We start from the raw sequence: 16,072 nt of genomic DNA, 5'->3' as shown, positions 1-16,072 counted from the left end.
TGTTTTTGTTTTATTCACATAAATACCCAGAAGTGGAATTGCTGGGTTGTTCAGTAGATCTATTTTGATTTTTTTGAGGAATGTTCATAGTGTTTTCCATAGTGGCCACACCAATTTGCAGCCCTACCAACAGTGCACAAGGATTCCCTTTTCTTCACATCCTCACCAACACAAGTTATTTGTTGAATTTTTGATAACAGCATTCTGACCATTTTGAGGTATTATCTCATTGTGATTTCGATTTGCATTTCCCTGATGATTAGTGATGTTGAGCATCTTTTCATATGACTGTTGGGCATCTATACATCTTCTTTAGAGAAATGTCTTTTCATGTCTTCTGCCTGTTTTTTGATCAATTTATTTATTTATTTGTTTGTTGAGTTGTATAGGTTCCTTTTATATTTTGGATATCAACCCTTTATCAGATATATCATTAGGCAAAGTCTGCTGGATGTGTGTAGGGGGATATGTTCTGGGAAAGATGTGTCTTTCTTGATAAACGAAGAAGAATACAACTGACACTGTCCTGCCCTCTTTATTTGATTTTGAATATGGATGCAGTAGCTGGAGATATAGCAGCCATCTTGCCATCTTGATGGAGGGAGAGTTCAGTGGGGGTGTAGGGACAGTAGCTGTGAAATCATTATAGCGCCTTGCGCAAACACCTGTCTCTGAACTCTTGTTGTATTTAAAAAAAAAAAAAAAAAAAAAGGACCACTTTTTGTTTAGCCACCATAGCTGGATTTTATGTTATACACCCAAACCTGTTTTCAACTGATACTCGTGTCATGTCCATAACAAGACACAGGGAAGTCATCAAAGAAGACTACACTATTGCTTTGTTTCTGCAAGTGGTGCTCTGGTATCTAAGCTTGGGAAGATAAGCCATGAAGGGGAAGCCGACAGAGGGTAAAAAGGAGAATAGCTGAATGAAAGGGCATCAACAGAGCATCTGATTGCTAGGGAACTCCTGGGCGAGACCAGATTAGTGTAGGAAGACCAATACATGGCTAAGAGCAAGATCTATATCCCAGGGGAAGGGCAGGAAGGTGTTCATGAAGTGGCAAGATAAAGTGATGTTACAACATGGTTTAGTAGAAGTAGATGAGCCTAGGGACCAAGGAAATGGGAAATTGAGTCCTAGCTGTGCTATTTCTTAGTTATATGCCTTGGTCCGACTATATAGCCACTATTAATATTAACCATCTCTTCTATAACATGAAAAAAAATTGCCTGCCTCACAAGGTCATTATAAAGATTAAAAGCAATAACACATTTAGAGCTCATAGTTACATCACTTTTGTTTCACTTTCCTTTTCACTTATTCAAAGTCGGAGTGAAGTTAGCAAAGAGATCAAGGCAACATCTGTTAGAAAGACATAGACTGGAGAGAAGCTTGTGTGCTAATGGATTATGCTGATAGAAGTTCTGTGAATAGAGGGTCTCTTAAAATCAGTAATCCAAAACATCTTCTTGGAGTCACCCAGTCTTAAATGAGCTGCAGCTAGGAAGCAATAAGTGCTTCCAAACCTAATTGAATACATAAATCAAAATGTTAATATTCCCCGGGAGCAATAGGAAATCATTGGGTTTCATGTATGTACTGTGTGCGTAACAATCTGAATATTTAAGTATAGTAAATATTTGTTGAATTAACAATACGTTAGAACATTAAAAAATTTTTGGTAGTGCCTATAACAATATTTGCCTGGCTTACGAAATCATTTTGGTATTTTCTCACAGTAATAACTGGAGGAAACTTTTCTAGCTTCTAATGGGGAGGAGGTCTAAATGAACTAGAGGACACCTGGAGAGTTGGGAACAAATTCAATACGATGTTTCATCACAACCAGAGTAAATTAAAATTACATTATTTTAGAAAGAAAGAAAATCCAAAGGTGATTTAAGCAGTTTAACTCATGAGAGAATGAGGATTATACTAATTGAAGGTGCTATTAATGGCATATTTATTAAAAATTGAGAATATATCCTGAGAGTAGGGAAGATTTCCCATGATTGGATTTCCTTCTGAAGTTAGATTTATTCATTCCCTAATCCAACAAGTGATTAGTGAGAATCTTCCAGGTGCTAAGCAGAAAACTAGAAGTGCTTGGAGTTCTGTTTTTTGTTTTTAAATAGTCTGTGATAATAGTATCTGTTCTTTCAATATAATGAGTCCTAAGCTCTGTGCGCATAAGAATCACTTGGGTAGCTTGTTAAAAATGCTTACTTCTTGGGCTTACCACAGAAATGCTGATTCATGAGGATGGGACTAAAAATTTCCATTTTCATTTTCATAAAGCACTTCAGATGATTCTAGTGCAGGTGGATGGATAATCACACTGTGAAGCATATTATTCTATATTATAAGCTAGTTGTAAAATAAAAAATACATATTTCAGGAGGTCAAAAATATAGAATGACAGATCAGGATGAAGGGTGCCAAGGCAGAAGCAGTAAATCAGAATATGCTAGTTTAGGGAACAGATGGACCTGCTGTTTTCTGGGAACTGTGATCATGGGTAACTAGAGCTAGACAAATTAACAGTCCTAATTAGAATATATAATAATCCTGCAAGTTGGGATAAAGCAATGATTGAGACTAAGCAGGGGCCATAGGAACCAAGAGCAGTCAAGAATTAGAGATTTTAAAAAAGACACACACACACTCATGACTAGAAATAAAGAGACCCTGATTTGGGTGGAAATTCAGTGTTATCCAAAAGTTGCTTATAGCTTTCCCATTGGAAAACAACGCAGTTCTAGAGAGGCTTGCCAGCAGCCAGCAGAATCAGGAGAGCAGGGTAGAGAGGAGAGTGAAGAACTGAAATGGAATTGCTGAGCCTGCCCACAGTTGAAGGGCAAGAAGGAGAGCCACTGGGAAAGTAAAATATGCCTGATTTTAAATTCATTTAGTGTGGTAATGGCCACTTCACTGACTTAGCAACTAACCAGTAACCAAGGCAGGCTGATGGACACGGGTAACAGAAAAGTGCGAAAAAGCCCTTTTAAATACATTGGCCAACTACCCCTGAGGTACCGGGAGCACTAGGATCTCAGTGAATGGTCTTCTTGAAGGCAGATTTCAATATTATGCATTAGTTTACTCATCAGCAAAACAGGAATAAGAATAATATTTAACTCATATAGTGGTAGTAAGTACTAAATGTATTAAATGTAAAGCAGTTAGCTTCCTGCTTGGCCCGCCGTTAGCACTCAGAGTAAATGATGTTATTATTTTATTATTATCATTATTAACCCTGTTCTGGGATTTTCTTTAGAACTGGAGCAACCATAGGTCACTATTTGCCATGCTTAGGTTTTTTTTCTGACTCTTTTGTTAAAATTTTAGTTCATGTCAATATTTTGAGGGTATTTTTCTATTAATTAAACAATGCCGGAAATCTTGTCACATCATGTCTTCTGAATATGGGTCCCACTGTTGCAGTTTCTTAGTCCCATGCCTGGAGGTGTTTACCTGCTGACATTTATTGAGCTCTTTCCATGTGTTGGGTCCAGCAGTTAGTGATTTATATGAATTACCACAATTATTCCTCACAAAAACTACTTGAAGTAAATACTGCTATTGCTCTTATAGAACAGACAAGGAAACTGGGATTTAGATAGTTTTAAAAACTGTCTTCAATTTACCAACTGCTTTCTTCTTACATAAGTAAGTTTTTCAGTCAGGTCTTATTCACCATCTCCTATCTCTGCACCTCATCTTACATCTGTTTTTCTCTCTGCTTATCAGTCACCACTGTCATCAACCATATTTAAACTTTATAGACTACAGCTTCAGCCACCTGAGATAATGTAACCTGATACTTTTAGTCTAAAATCCAAAAATCAGAGGAGAGAGGGAGGGATCACTCTGCCAAGCCTGAGTTACAGTCATACCCTTTGACAGGTCAGCTGGGGCCAAGAGAACTAAGGAAATATGACAGCTCTTTTGTTGATAATAGAATGGAATGGAAGGGAAAGCCATTCCTAGAAGAGGGTGCTCTTTTGAGAAGGGGTGTTGGACAGATAAAAAAAAATAGGGGTCCAAAGCATCTGTCTAGAGCTGTATATTCCCCACAACTTCATTGCATCGTTCATATTTTGAATTCCCATTTTTAATTATTGTTAGTACAATAGAGGTTTAAGAATATATAGATACATATTACTTTTGGGGCTTGCTTCTTTTTCATAGATTTCAATTCAGTATTTTGAATTGTTTCTTTAAGAATTTTAATGAACACCTCCCACCCTCCCAAATTGACAAAACAGAGCAACAGGCGGTGAGAATTGGACCAGAGACAGGCTCTGGCTCCTGTTGTAAGCACTTTTTTAGTATAGTTGGACAAGGTTAGCAGAGTTCAGTTCTCCAGAGAGGGTTAGCTCTGCAGGTGTTTGTATCTGGTGATTACAGAGCAGGCAAGGGGCTTGATCCTTTGAGTGAGATCTTTTAGTTCTACTAATTAGTTGCTCAGCCCTCTCCCCCTTCCTTCCACCAGTGAACTTTTCTTTGATCTTAATCATGTATGGAAAATGATTGCAACTAGAATAATATAATACAATAAATATATTTGTAAAATTAATGTGATAAAAGGAAAATATTGTTAGTAGCATTCAGTAGCTCTGGACAGTTTTATTTCTTCTATGTATAATGCAATTTTTGGCATCCATTAGGTCTATTTTTGTATATAAATGTGAATTTAGGGTAGGAGGAAAACTATATAACCTAAATTCCACCTCGAAATTTGGATACCTGACAAATCTGTCCCTAAATCAGGTGTAAACAACCTACACAATAGAACCAGTTCTTCTCCAAAATCTAAAAAGCACAAACGAATGCAAGTATGAAAGAACTGATGACTTTGCTTATAACTTTAAAAATTTGTGTAAATGTACTTTAAAAGGAATAATTTTTCTAATTAAAATAATAGCTAATTCAATTTTAAAGCAGCATATATAATTATTCAATGGCTTGAAAATAATTTGGCTTTGTTCCCAAGTAGAGGCATTATTGCTTAATTGCAGATGAGTCACTTCCCCAGTCCCAAGCAATTAATCACTGCTTCCTAAACTTGCCTAAAATAGGAATTATCTGGGTTTTTTGCCAAACATACAGATTCCTGGGCCCACTCAAGACCTATTGAATTAGAAATTCTAGAGAAGACCTGTGGAAATCTGTATGTTTGTTAAGAATCCAAGATGTATCTTATTATCAAGCAGGTTTGAGAAATATTGTTTGGATTCCTTGGACAGTGGCATTAACTTTTTGAATTACTATTTTATTGAATGACCAGAATAGAGATTTATAACTGGAAGAACTGGGACATTAGGAAGCATTCACTGACTCTAAACCAAAGCATGTTCTATTTCATGTAGATTCGTCTTCTTGTTACCTGAAACAAATACTATGTATTTACATATTTTCCCTTTATGCATTAAGATTTAGCATAAATTTTTATTACTTCAATTAAAAGCCCAAGATTAAAACCATTACCACCTTGGGAAAAAGAACATAAGGAGGAAATATCTCTTACTGGCCATCTGCCCATGTATCAGGCATGATCCTGATAGTTGGTTTACGTAGTTATTTCCCTTAATCTTAACGATCCTCTCGTGGCATGAGTATTTTATTTTTATTTTATAGATACGGCAACAGAAGTTTGAATAGATTAATGAATTTTCCCATGGTCACTCAGAGCACATTCTAGAGCCAAATCCACCAAGTGCATGCTTTTACACGATACTAGCCTTTAGGGTTTAAAGTGCAAGTCAAGGAATTCAAATTAACTAGACATCATAATCACGTGTTTGGGAAAATTTCTTCTCTGTATACAAAAAAGAGATAATTTGTCATATATTTGGGCTGAGTCAGAGGGAGAAGAAAGGACAGGAGATTTCAAAAAGTCCGATTGCCTCTTATAGGATTATAAGCCACTTTTCTCCTTGCGATCCCTTAAAAATTAACTCTCCCAGAGAACAAACGAGAAAAGTAAATAAAATTGTAAATCTGGAAGTGCAATATGTGTGGAAACAGATTTACTCCAACTCATTCTCTTTTTTATTCTCCCCATGCTGTTTATTTTGGTCGAAGTAGTTGTAGCCAGAAACAAAAATGCCCCCTTTGGGATTTCTTGTTTTAAAAACCCTTTTTTCAAAAAGTTTGTTTTCTTAGACTTGGAAGCTGTTGAAAGGTGCCAGATGGATAGCCTTGGAAGCTGTTTATCTGCAGAGGAGGGTGTGGATGGGGGCATCCTGGGCTTCCCACGCAACACAGCTGAGGTACTCTTGCCCTCCTGGGTGACAGTTAATATTAAGTTAAGAGGACTCTCTGAAATAAAAGCAGACACTACAAGTCAGCAGCACATTCCTTTGCAGACTAAGACCAAACCATCCAATCATTTTTACTGCAGGCTGTTAAGGATTTTGGAGAAGGCAATACAGTACAGGAATGCAGGACAAAGGGAGAGAGTAGGTGACACAGTGGGTAGGATGGTGAAAAATAGTCAGAACTTGACTTTTCCTACAATGCTATCGGCATTTTCTGTTGTCCTCCCTCCTTTCCTCAATCCCTCGCTTCCTTCCTTCATCTCTCTCTCCCTCTTTTTCTCTCTCTCTTCTTTCATGCAAGAGGTGCTTTGCATCCAGCATGTCTCAAATGACTTGTAGTAGGTGACTAATTAGTCTTCACTCGATTCAGTTTCCTTTAAACTGACCAATTGGTGAAGCAAGGCAGTGGCGGAGCAGAGGTACCAGTGTTTGCGAGCCCATTCGAAAAGAACTTTCACCAATTTTTTCTTCTTTACCACTGACTGTATTTTTTAATGTGTCCTATAGAGACGTACCCGTTTAGTATATTAGCTACTTCAAGAGAAGTTTCAGTGTGTTCTATATATACATATTCATGTATTTCAAATATATATTAAACTTGCATAAATAAAATTAAGTTTCTGTGTTACTATTTTCATATCATTAAAAAATGACTTTTGCTAAATTTGAAGGTATGTTTATGTGACATGCTATACATTGTCAGGCCTAAAAATGATGGTATCCCAGAGGCAAGATACGAGCTGGAATTTTAAATCTTACAGATAGTTAATTCTCTGGAACAATGTTGGAGAAGCTAGGATCTTCTAAAACTTTTTAAATAATAAGGGTGACATTATTTAGTTAAGATATGATTAAAATTCCTAGTGCCTGTTAAAACTAGCAGACAAAAGAGCATATAATGGGTTTCTATCAAGATGGTGAACAGAATATATGTTTATCTTTCCTTCCCCAAATCTCGAGATGATGGAATAGGACAGTATTTAAAAGAGAACAGGCCGACTTGACAGAGAACTGGAACTTGTATTAGAAGTTCTTCAACTAGAACTTCTACCACAAAGTTATCAGTGAAATTTAAATCTCAATGAATAAGGAAAACAGTAGATTTGATAAGGTTAAAGAATACTGGAAGCTCTAAGAAAATCAGCTACAATTCAGCAAAGAGATAAAGATACGGAAAAAAAAATCAAAGAGTAATTAAGAGACTATAGATAGACCAATATATATATATACACATATATATATATACACATATATACATATATATATGTATGTTTCAGGAGGAGAAGAAGAGAGAAGGGGGAGAGACAATATTTTAAAAGATAACAGCTGAGAATTTTTCCAGAACTTAGAAAACAAAAAAACTCTGGAGTCTTCAGACTGAGGAAGCAAACCAAATTCTGAGCAGGATAAACAGATTCATTAGTACCTAGACTCACTGTATGTAGTAAAAATATAGACAATCAAAGACAAAGAAAAAATGTTAAAAGAAACCACAGAGAAAAAGATGTAATAACTATTTTTTAAAAAGTGACAAGTACAGTTATGGTAGATTAATTTTTTTATTTGCTTGTTTATTTTGTTTTTTAGATTCCACATAGATTTCTCATCACCAACAATGAGGAGAGATAATGGAATAATATCTTCAAAATGGGGAGGGAGAAAAACTTTAAATCTAGCATTCTATAACCAATAAACTATTTTTAAGACTAAGGGAAAAAAAGACATTGCCAGATAATTTTGCCTTTCACAGTCTCTCATTGAAAGAAACACTAAAGAATATACTTCTGAACAATGAAAAACAAATCCAGAAGCAAAAAGTAATATAAATCTATACATGCTCAGCCTATTATCAACTGAAAGCCAGCCAAATAACAACTGGATAAATGAGAAATAAATGCTTATTTTTAAATGGCCAAAAAAAAAAAAAGGCAAAAAAAAAAGTAAATGAATTGGTAAGCATATCAGTAAATCTAAATAAGGATTGGCTGTGCTAGGACTACTCCTAGTACTAAATAAAGGCTAACGTGAATAAATAAAGAAGAGTTAAAATAATATATAACACTTAACATGGAAGACAGGAGGTGAGTTCAAATATTCTAAGTTGCTTGAAGGAAGAGGAGAGAGAAAACAATTGAATTAACTTTTATTTTTTGTAACAACTTTATTGGGATAATTAGCCAACAGTACTGTACATATTTATAGTTTATAATTTGATAGATTTAGCATATGTACATACCCATGAAACCAGCACCATAATCAAATTAATGAACATATCTAACTCCCAAGTGGTTTCACTTTCGTTCAGTTCAAAATATGTTATAAATTTCACTTTAATTTTAAAAACTGATTTGTGGTTTTTTAGAAGTGCAGTATTTAGTTTCCAAATATACGAGGATTTTCCAATCTTTGCATTCTTGATTTCTAGTTCTATTGTGGTAAGAAAGTATAGTTTGTAATACTGGAATCTTTTAAAATCTACTGAGAGTTGTTTTATAACTCAGAATATGGTCAATCTTGGTAAATGTCCCTGTGCACTTGAAAAGTTATGTATTCTGCTGTTATTGGGTGGGGTAGTCTATAAAATCAATTAGATCAAGTTGCTTATAGTATTTTTTAAGTGATTTTTATTATTTTTTATTTTTAAATTTAAATGTACTTAAATTTATTTTAAATTTGATTTGGGTCAATGAGACCCAAAATATAGGTTTAGAGATTACAAAGAAAATAAATACATTTGTGGGTCAGAAACGTCCCACCTGGTCTGAACTGCTTTTCTTCCTCACTCATTTTCACTAGTCGGGGTCTGTGCATGTGTGTGTGTATCTATATCCCTGTTTTTCTTTATTTGATTAGTAATGCACCATTAACTTTGATAAAGTAATTTTAGATATACAGATTGCATTTATTCAGACTTTTGAATTGAATTTATTATATTCCTTTAAAAAGACTAGAAGCGGTTTATTTAATAGAGCATACACACACATGATGTATTTGTGTGTGTATTTGCTTCACATAGGCTTTTGGTAAAAGCCACTTGCCAGTTCAACAAATAGTCATTGAACATCTATTATGCTCAAGGTATCTTGGGGTTCAATAAAGCTGAATGAAATGTGGTCTTTGATGCTTTAGTCTTGATGTGTTACTTTGTCCAGAAGCAGCTGCTTTTTAACAACAGGGCAACAACCCTGGCTTTATATCAGATTCACCTCCCAAAACTTGTTAAAAATACACCTGCCCAGGCACCAGCTCTCAGCTTAGGGAAATTCTGGTAATAGGCAGGGCCTAAGGTGTGTGCAGTTTTAATAACAAGCTCCCTAGGTGAATCTGATCACAAACCAGGATTGAGAAACACTGCTTCTAGCTAATTGCAGTTCAGTCACAAGTTAACCAGGTGGATGCCCTTGAAATCTACAACATGAGCAGCTGGCTGAAGTCGTTTATAAGGCTGTTTCTATTTCCACTGCTTAATAGTGGGTAGTTACAGTCTGAAAAGTACCCCAGAGGAAAGGGTTGGGCCCAATCTTCTCTGTAAAACACCTGGAACTAGATTTATGGAGGAATAAGATTGCTACAGCCAAAGATCATCTCCAAAACCTCCCCAGTCTGTTCTTATTTCCATCTCAGAAGAAATGTGGTTGTGTAAATTTTCTCCTTCACTAGATTGTGAAGTATTCCAGAGCTGGAGCAATCCTCTTTCTTCCTTCCACTAAAGAACTCAGTAACCCAAACATAATAGCTATTGACAGGTGTTTGTTGTGAATTGAATCTTTCTCATGAACTCTTGGGGTCTGACCATACACGTATGCACATATTCATAGTGCATATTTATAAATATCCATAAAAGTATATTTGTTTGTAAAACATTTCAATTACACAAACGAATACGTAACATAGATAAGAAAGAACAATAAAACAAGTACCCATGGATCCACACTTCAGTTTATGAAAAAAGACGCTGCCAATACCTTTGAGGCCCCGGGTTCAACTAGATTTTTTTTTTTTTAAACGGTAACAAGCTCCTGCAATTTAAATCTGAATGAGTATATTCGTTGATTGACTGGATCATTCATTCGTCAGATGTGCCTACTAAGTGTCAGAATCGATATAGACGACATGGTTATTTCTCTTATTGGAGTGAAGTGGCTCAAAAGTGACATAACTGTCTCTTGAGGTGTACAGATTGCCTTTGCTGCCTGCGGTCCCAACCCTGCGGGGCCCTCCAGACCCGCGTGGTTTCGTCTTGCGGACACTTTGGGCCGAAACTACGGGTCCCGGCAGTCCGCGGGGCGAGTGGGCGGAGCTGGGCCCGGAGCGGGGGCCGGGCGAGAGGGGGCATTGTGTCGGGAGCGCGGAGCTGCATTTGTCTCCTCGAGGTGCTCGCGGAGCGAGCGTGGTGCTCGGCGGCCGTGGGCTGGAAGTGTCAGCGGTGGTCGCGGCCCCAGGGGGAGACCGAGTCGGAGGAGCCACGCGCCGGCTGTCTGCGATCGCTGGCTGGGAGCGGCGTGCCAGCGGAGCAACATGCAGATAGGCGCCCGGCGCCCTGACGACCCCTCCCGAGGAAAAGAGGCCAGAGCGGCGCTGGGGCGGCGGGGAGCATGAGGGAGGCCGGGGGGCGGCTCGGCTCGGAGCGCTGCTAAGGAGCGGTGCGCGCTGCACAGTCGCCGGGGCGCAGCGGAGGGCGGGGAGCCGCGCAGGTCGCGCCAGCGGGCGGGAGCCGGCCGCCCGGAGCTGTTCTGATTTCCGACGCGGACGCGAGGGGCCCGGAGCAGCCCCCAGCCCCGGCGTGCAGCCAACATGGGCAACGCGGGGAGCATGGATTCGCAACAGACAGATTTCAGGGCGCACAACGTGCCTTTGAAGCTGCCGATGCCTGAGCCAGGTGAACTGGAGGAGCGATTTGCCATCGTGCTGGTGAGTGTGCGGCGGCCGACGGTCGGGCACCGGGCTTCGGGCTGGGAAGCGCTTCTGACCCCCTCCCCGCGCCGAGAGCGAGCCTCCCGTCCCGAGGGGGAGGCGCCCACCTTCCCCATTGTGGCCTCCCCCGCCTCCTCTGCGCTCCCCTCTCCAGTTCCTCCGCTCTCAGCCCCTTAGGGGTCCCTGGATGGGGCCGCGGGCTGCCTGGCTAGCCCGGAACCCATTGTCTGGCGGGAGAGGCACCTCGCAGCGTGTGTGCCCAGGAGGTGCGGCGTGGGAGTGAAGGGGAGGCGGCGCGGGCCCGGGAGGAGGGGGTGGCGAACCGCTAAGGCTTAGAGGAAAAAAAAAAAAAAATCCCCGCAAGCCTCGAGCCTCGAGCCTCTGCGGACTGTCCGGCGGGCACCCAGCCCCGGGGCTGCGGAGTCCCGGGCGGCGCACCAACCGGGGCGCGAGAGCGAACTTGGACGCGGACGATGCGGCTTGGCGGGGGTCAGTGCCCCCGAAAGGGAAAGAGAAGACACCCGCGGCAGTGCGGCGCCCCAGTACCTAAGCCAGGAGAGAGGCATCTGAAACCTAGGCGAGAGAGAATCTTCGCCTCCGTGCGTTCCTTTTGGTCTTAAATCTTGAACCACAAAAATGTGCTCCTTCGCTGGGACGTGTTGCGAGTTGTACTGACTCCAGGGGCGACCCCTCCCCTCCGACACCTAGCCAAGTCCCCGACTCCCTCCCGAAATCCGCTTTTTCCCAGTTTTACAGCTTCTCAAATCCAAGACTTTGAAGACTCCCTTCTTTCTCCCTTTCCTTATGGGACTAAGTTTCTGGGCCCTTCCTTGCCAAAGCTTGTCAGTGCTGTGAGCTCAAGAGGGTGTGGCGGTTCCCCCACTCCCCCTCCTGCCGCGCCCTAGCCAGTCTGTGAGTTGGTCCTCAGACTTCAATTTTTAGTGTCCCAGCCTCTTTTAAGGGATGTTGGGAGGGAACCAGACAAGATCAGACACTTTGTACGTTTCCTTTTTTCCTAGCAAGTTACCTCAGCTCTACAAGGCTAAGCAGCAAGAGAAACTCGTGCTCAGGGAAGCCAAATTTTGCGTCTGCCTGAGGGTTTTCAGGATGTAACCTCACAACCTTGGGAAAGGACCAGAGTCTGAACACTAACTAGGACATTTAAATTGTCTTTTTTCAGGCCTTTAAAAAGGGGTGGTTTGATATGGGGAATAATATTCTGGATGGTAGGTTTGCTTTGTGCTCTTTGGGAGATGGTGGCCACGAGCTGTTTTCACACCATTGGGAAACACTGGTGTGGCAGTTGGGAGACAGATGAGGCTACTTGTCTTGCTTTGCATCCTCTGTGATCTCCCACAGCTGCTCCCACCTTGTGCAAGATGGGACACTCTGAAATGAAAGCATAGGCTTAATTACTTCTCAAGGCAGCCTGGCTGCATACTTAACTTGCCTTTCCAGAGACAAACGTTTTTATTCTAAATCCCCTTCCTACCGGACACATGGTCCTTAGCACCCAGCTCTGGGTTTACTGTCTTTCCATTTACGCTATGGTGCTCTGTTTTTGTGTACTTGAAGGGCCAATGACAAAGGAAGACCAGATAACAATAATGCAATTAAGTTTGCTCAACTGGGAGAGCATGTTTTGCATGAGCTCTCAGTTACGCTGCTGATTGATAACACATGGTATGAATTAATCTTTAAGAAAATAATGTCTCATCATTGCCATTTGTGTTACTATTAAGTCTAGCAGTCACAAACTTAGTAAGTAGATACTTCTGATTCTGCATCATAAGCTCCTTGGGGCAGTGGTTCGTTGTGGCTATTTACACTCTACTATGTGTCACACAATTAGTGGATGCAGTTCCTTTCATAACTGTTGACAGTATTCTAAATCTATCAAACAACACCACCAGGCTGACCATTTTTGAATAGAGACAGCTTTTGAGAAAGTCTCAGCTTGGGAGCCCTCTTGCTAGGGATGCACATTGGTTTAATGTAACTCCTTAGCTCCAGCTGCTCTTTGAAAACCTACAAAAGGAGTTAAAAGGAATCTTGATGGAAGTTCAGAGTTATGGTGATTTCTCTTGTGGTCAGTCCTCGCCCCCCCCCCCCCCCCGAAATTGTACATGTGATGCTTTCAACTTTGCTTTACTTCATGAATTGCTTAAGAAATCAGCTCAGAACAATTTATTTCTGGAGTTCAAGCTTGGAGGACATATTTTAGGTTGACAAGTTTTTAAGTATGTTGAGAAATTCTCTGAGACAATAGGAACCATTTCGGCATTATTGATCCTAGTTTTATTTTACTCTATGATAAAGATCATATATGTTTTGGGAGGAAAACTAGATTGCAATACTGTACAGAACTTCATACAAGTGCCCATTGTAAGTATGGCTTACATCAATAATTAATGAGCCATTTCAGGCATAGAAAACAATTCCACCTGCCTCCAAGCTCTAGAATATTGAAAGCATTGGGGAAGAGTAGATAAAAGTAAAAATGACAGAAGTCCATCTATTTCTGGAAAATCTCGAGAGAACAAACCTATTCGATGACTATTTTCCAACCCCTTCAGTCTATATGAGTTAAATTGTATAAATCTAAAAGTGGGTATGAATGGAAAGGTGAGAGAATAAAAGATTGCTGAATTAAGATCAGTGGAGCGGTAAACTTTAAAAAATAACAGTTAAAAAAAACTTTTAAAATGAGATTTCCGAATAGAGATTTGTGTGAACTTCCCATAATTAATGACTAGTAACAAGTGGATACAAATCTTAGGACTTGTCTTCAGTATTATTATCATAATAGTTATAAAACTTTAAGGGTAAAGATTGCTGACTCCTTATATACATTTAACTGTTTGCCTCTTTGTACCTCCTTTTCAGGTAGAACTATAAATGATATGCCTCTGTGCACGCGCATACATACGTGATGTTTCTGTTCCACCCTTCAATATGTTTCGTAAATTATAAAATTATAAATTCAGTCATCTACTTCAACTTTTGTTCCTTTGGTATATATGTTTTATATATTTTGCGGGTAACATTGGCCTGTGTTCGTTGGGTTCCATACATTTGTAATTAAATATCCATGTGGCTTTCCATTATTAAACACTGTCTAATTGTTGGGGACACACATATGTTTCCCATGTCCTTCATTTTCAAAGATGACACTATGAAGGTGATTTTGGGTATGGTGAACAAATGATAGTCTTTGTTCAAGAATACTTCTTTATACATTAGACATTCCATAATATTCAATAAGTTTTGGTTTGCACACTGTCCCCAAGAGCCTTTATCAAAGAGCTGTCCTAAGGATTCTGAGTTTCAGAGGAAAAGATAATTTTAAGCTCTCTATCCTAGCTGTTTTATCTCTGTATGATATCAGATAGCTGGCTGCTCAGAAAACAGATTCAAAAAGACAGATTAGGAAGTGATGGCTTAGGGCAGTATTATCTCATGTTTGATACTGGGAACTGCTTTGGTATGGGATTACTTTGAGTCAGTTTCCTTTTTTTTTTTTTTTTTTTTTTTTTGCCCTGGGGTTGAATGTGGTCATTTTGCTTTAGAGGAAGTGGGAATATTTTTTGAGTACCTACTATGAGTATGCCCTGTGCTTACAAGTTCTCATTTAATCCTCATCATAATTCTAGCTATGAGAAACATTATAGATGATTACCTTGGACCTAGGACTGAGGAGGAAAACAAGTGGTGTGGGGATGGGGGCGGAGGGTTGGAACTATCAGTAAAGCTGTAAAACCCCCCAGAAAACCCAAAACCTAAATCCGGTAAATGCAGGTTTGGCATCTTTACCGATCTGTTGTTTTTGGCATGGAGTTAAATACTGAGTTGATATGAAAGGTACTCTTCAGTTTTTCCTAGCCAGACAGACTTGAACTACCTTGATTGGGAAGCTTAGGTTTTCCAAACCAGAGGGAGGAGACAATCTGTCAGTGTAGTGCATACACTAAAAATGTAATTGTGAAAGGGACAGGGAAGGTCAGGTTTTAACATTTAAGTTTATTTCCCTCTGCAAGGTGTCATTCCCTTTTCACCATCTCCCAGGAGAGCTCTTGCCATGAAGTCTGCTGAGCAGATGGATGGGTAGGAGTATAGTGAGGCCATCGTCAGATGCATGCTCATTTGTTTTCTCACATCTTTCTCTTGTTGGGAGGGAAAGGAGGTGGAGAAGTGGGGTAGAGTGTTGCCACTTTGAGCCATTGCAGTCTCATCCTAAGTAGAAACTCCTTGAGCTGTTTTATTCTTAAAAGTAGAAATATATGCTCAGGACTGTCCTTGTCATCATTATCTGGGTGCATTTTCCCCCATCTCTCTAATAATATGAATACAATAAATTTAGGTATCTAGGATAAAAGTTGATAAAGGCTATTCTCTGAATGCAAATGTTTGGCTGCAGTGTGAGACTGGCCGCACTGTAAGCGGATGAAATCTGGGGAGAAAAGGTACGCATGCTTTTAAATCCTTAAATGATAAGAAGTACTTTTACTTGTAACCTCTCATTTAGCAAATAGCTTTGGCCTGGGAGGCGGGAGACGTAGTTTCCAGGATTGTATTTGCTATACCAGCTTGAACAAATTAAACTCTCTGGTCTTTGATTTTCAATCTCAATAAATAAGAACAAAATTTGACACAACTGTTAGGATAGTCATGAGATTTAAAAAAAATCATAGCACTTGAAAGCGTAAAATTTCGAGAACATGATATATTGTAATCCATTAGCCGACTTCATATTTTGAAGAACTTTTGTGTAGAAAAGTCTGTAGCTGTATTCTGTGTGGTCTAGAGAAGAGAATAGTACAGGGTTGGTGAC

General features: G+C 39.6%; 1 protein-coding gene across 5 annotated transcripts in view; it reads left to right on the top strand.

The window, feature by feature from the left end:
- Positions 1-10,642: 10,642 nt before the first annotated feature.
- The window catches only part of FMNL2 (formin like 2), a 257,183-nt gene continuing 251,753 nt past the window's right edge, over positions 10,643-16,072 (top strand). For 3 of the 5 annotated variants that reach the window (XM_016151086.2, XM_036235890.1, XM_036235891.1), the window contains exon 1: positions 11,122-11,238. In XM_016151086.2, the coding sequence (XP_016006572.2) occupies positions 11,122-11,238 (117 nt within the window). Of the gene's footprint in view, positions 11,239-16,072 lie in introns of all 5 variants that reach the window. The other 2 variants (XM_036235892.1, XM_036235889.1) reach the window with 2 other exon arrangements.

This window comes from Rousettus aegyptiacus, unplaced genomic scaffold (genome assembly GCF_014176215.1).
Source record: "Rousettus aegyptiacus isolate mRouAeg1 unplaced genomic scaffold, mRouAeg1.p scaffold_m13_p_2, whole genome shotgun sequence".
NCBI classification, from domain to species: Eukaryota; Metazoa; Chordata; class Mammalia; order Chiroptera; family Pteropodidae; genus Rousettus; species Rousettus aegyptiacus.
This window is presented reverse-complemented; position numbering and strand designations above follow the sequence as displayed.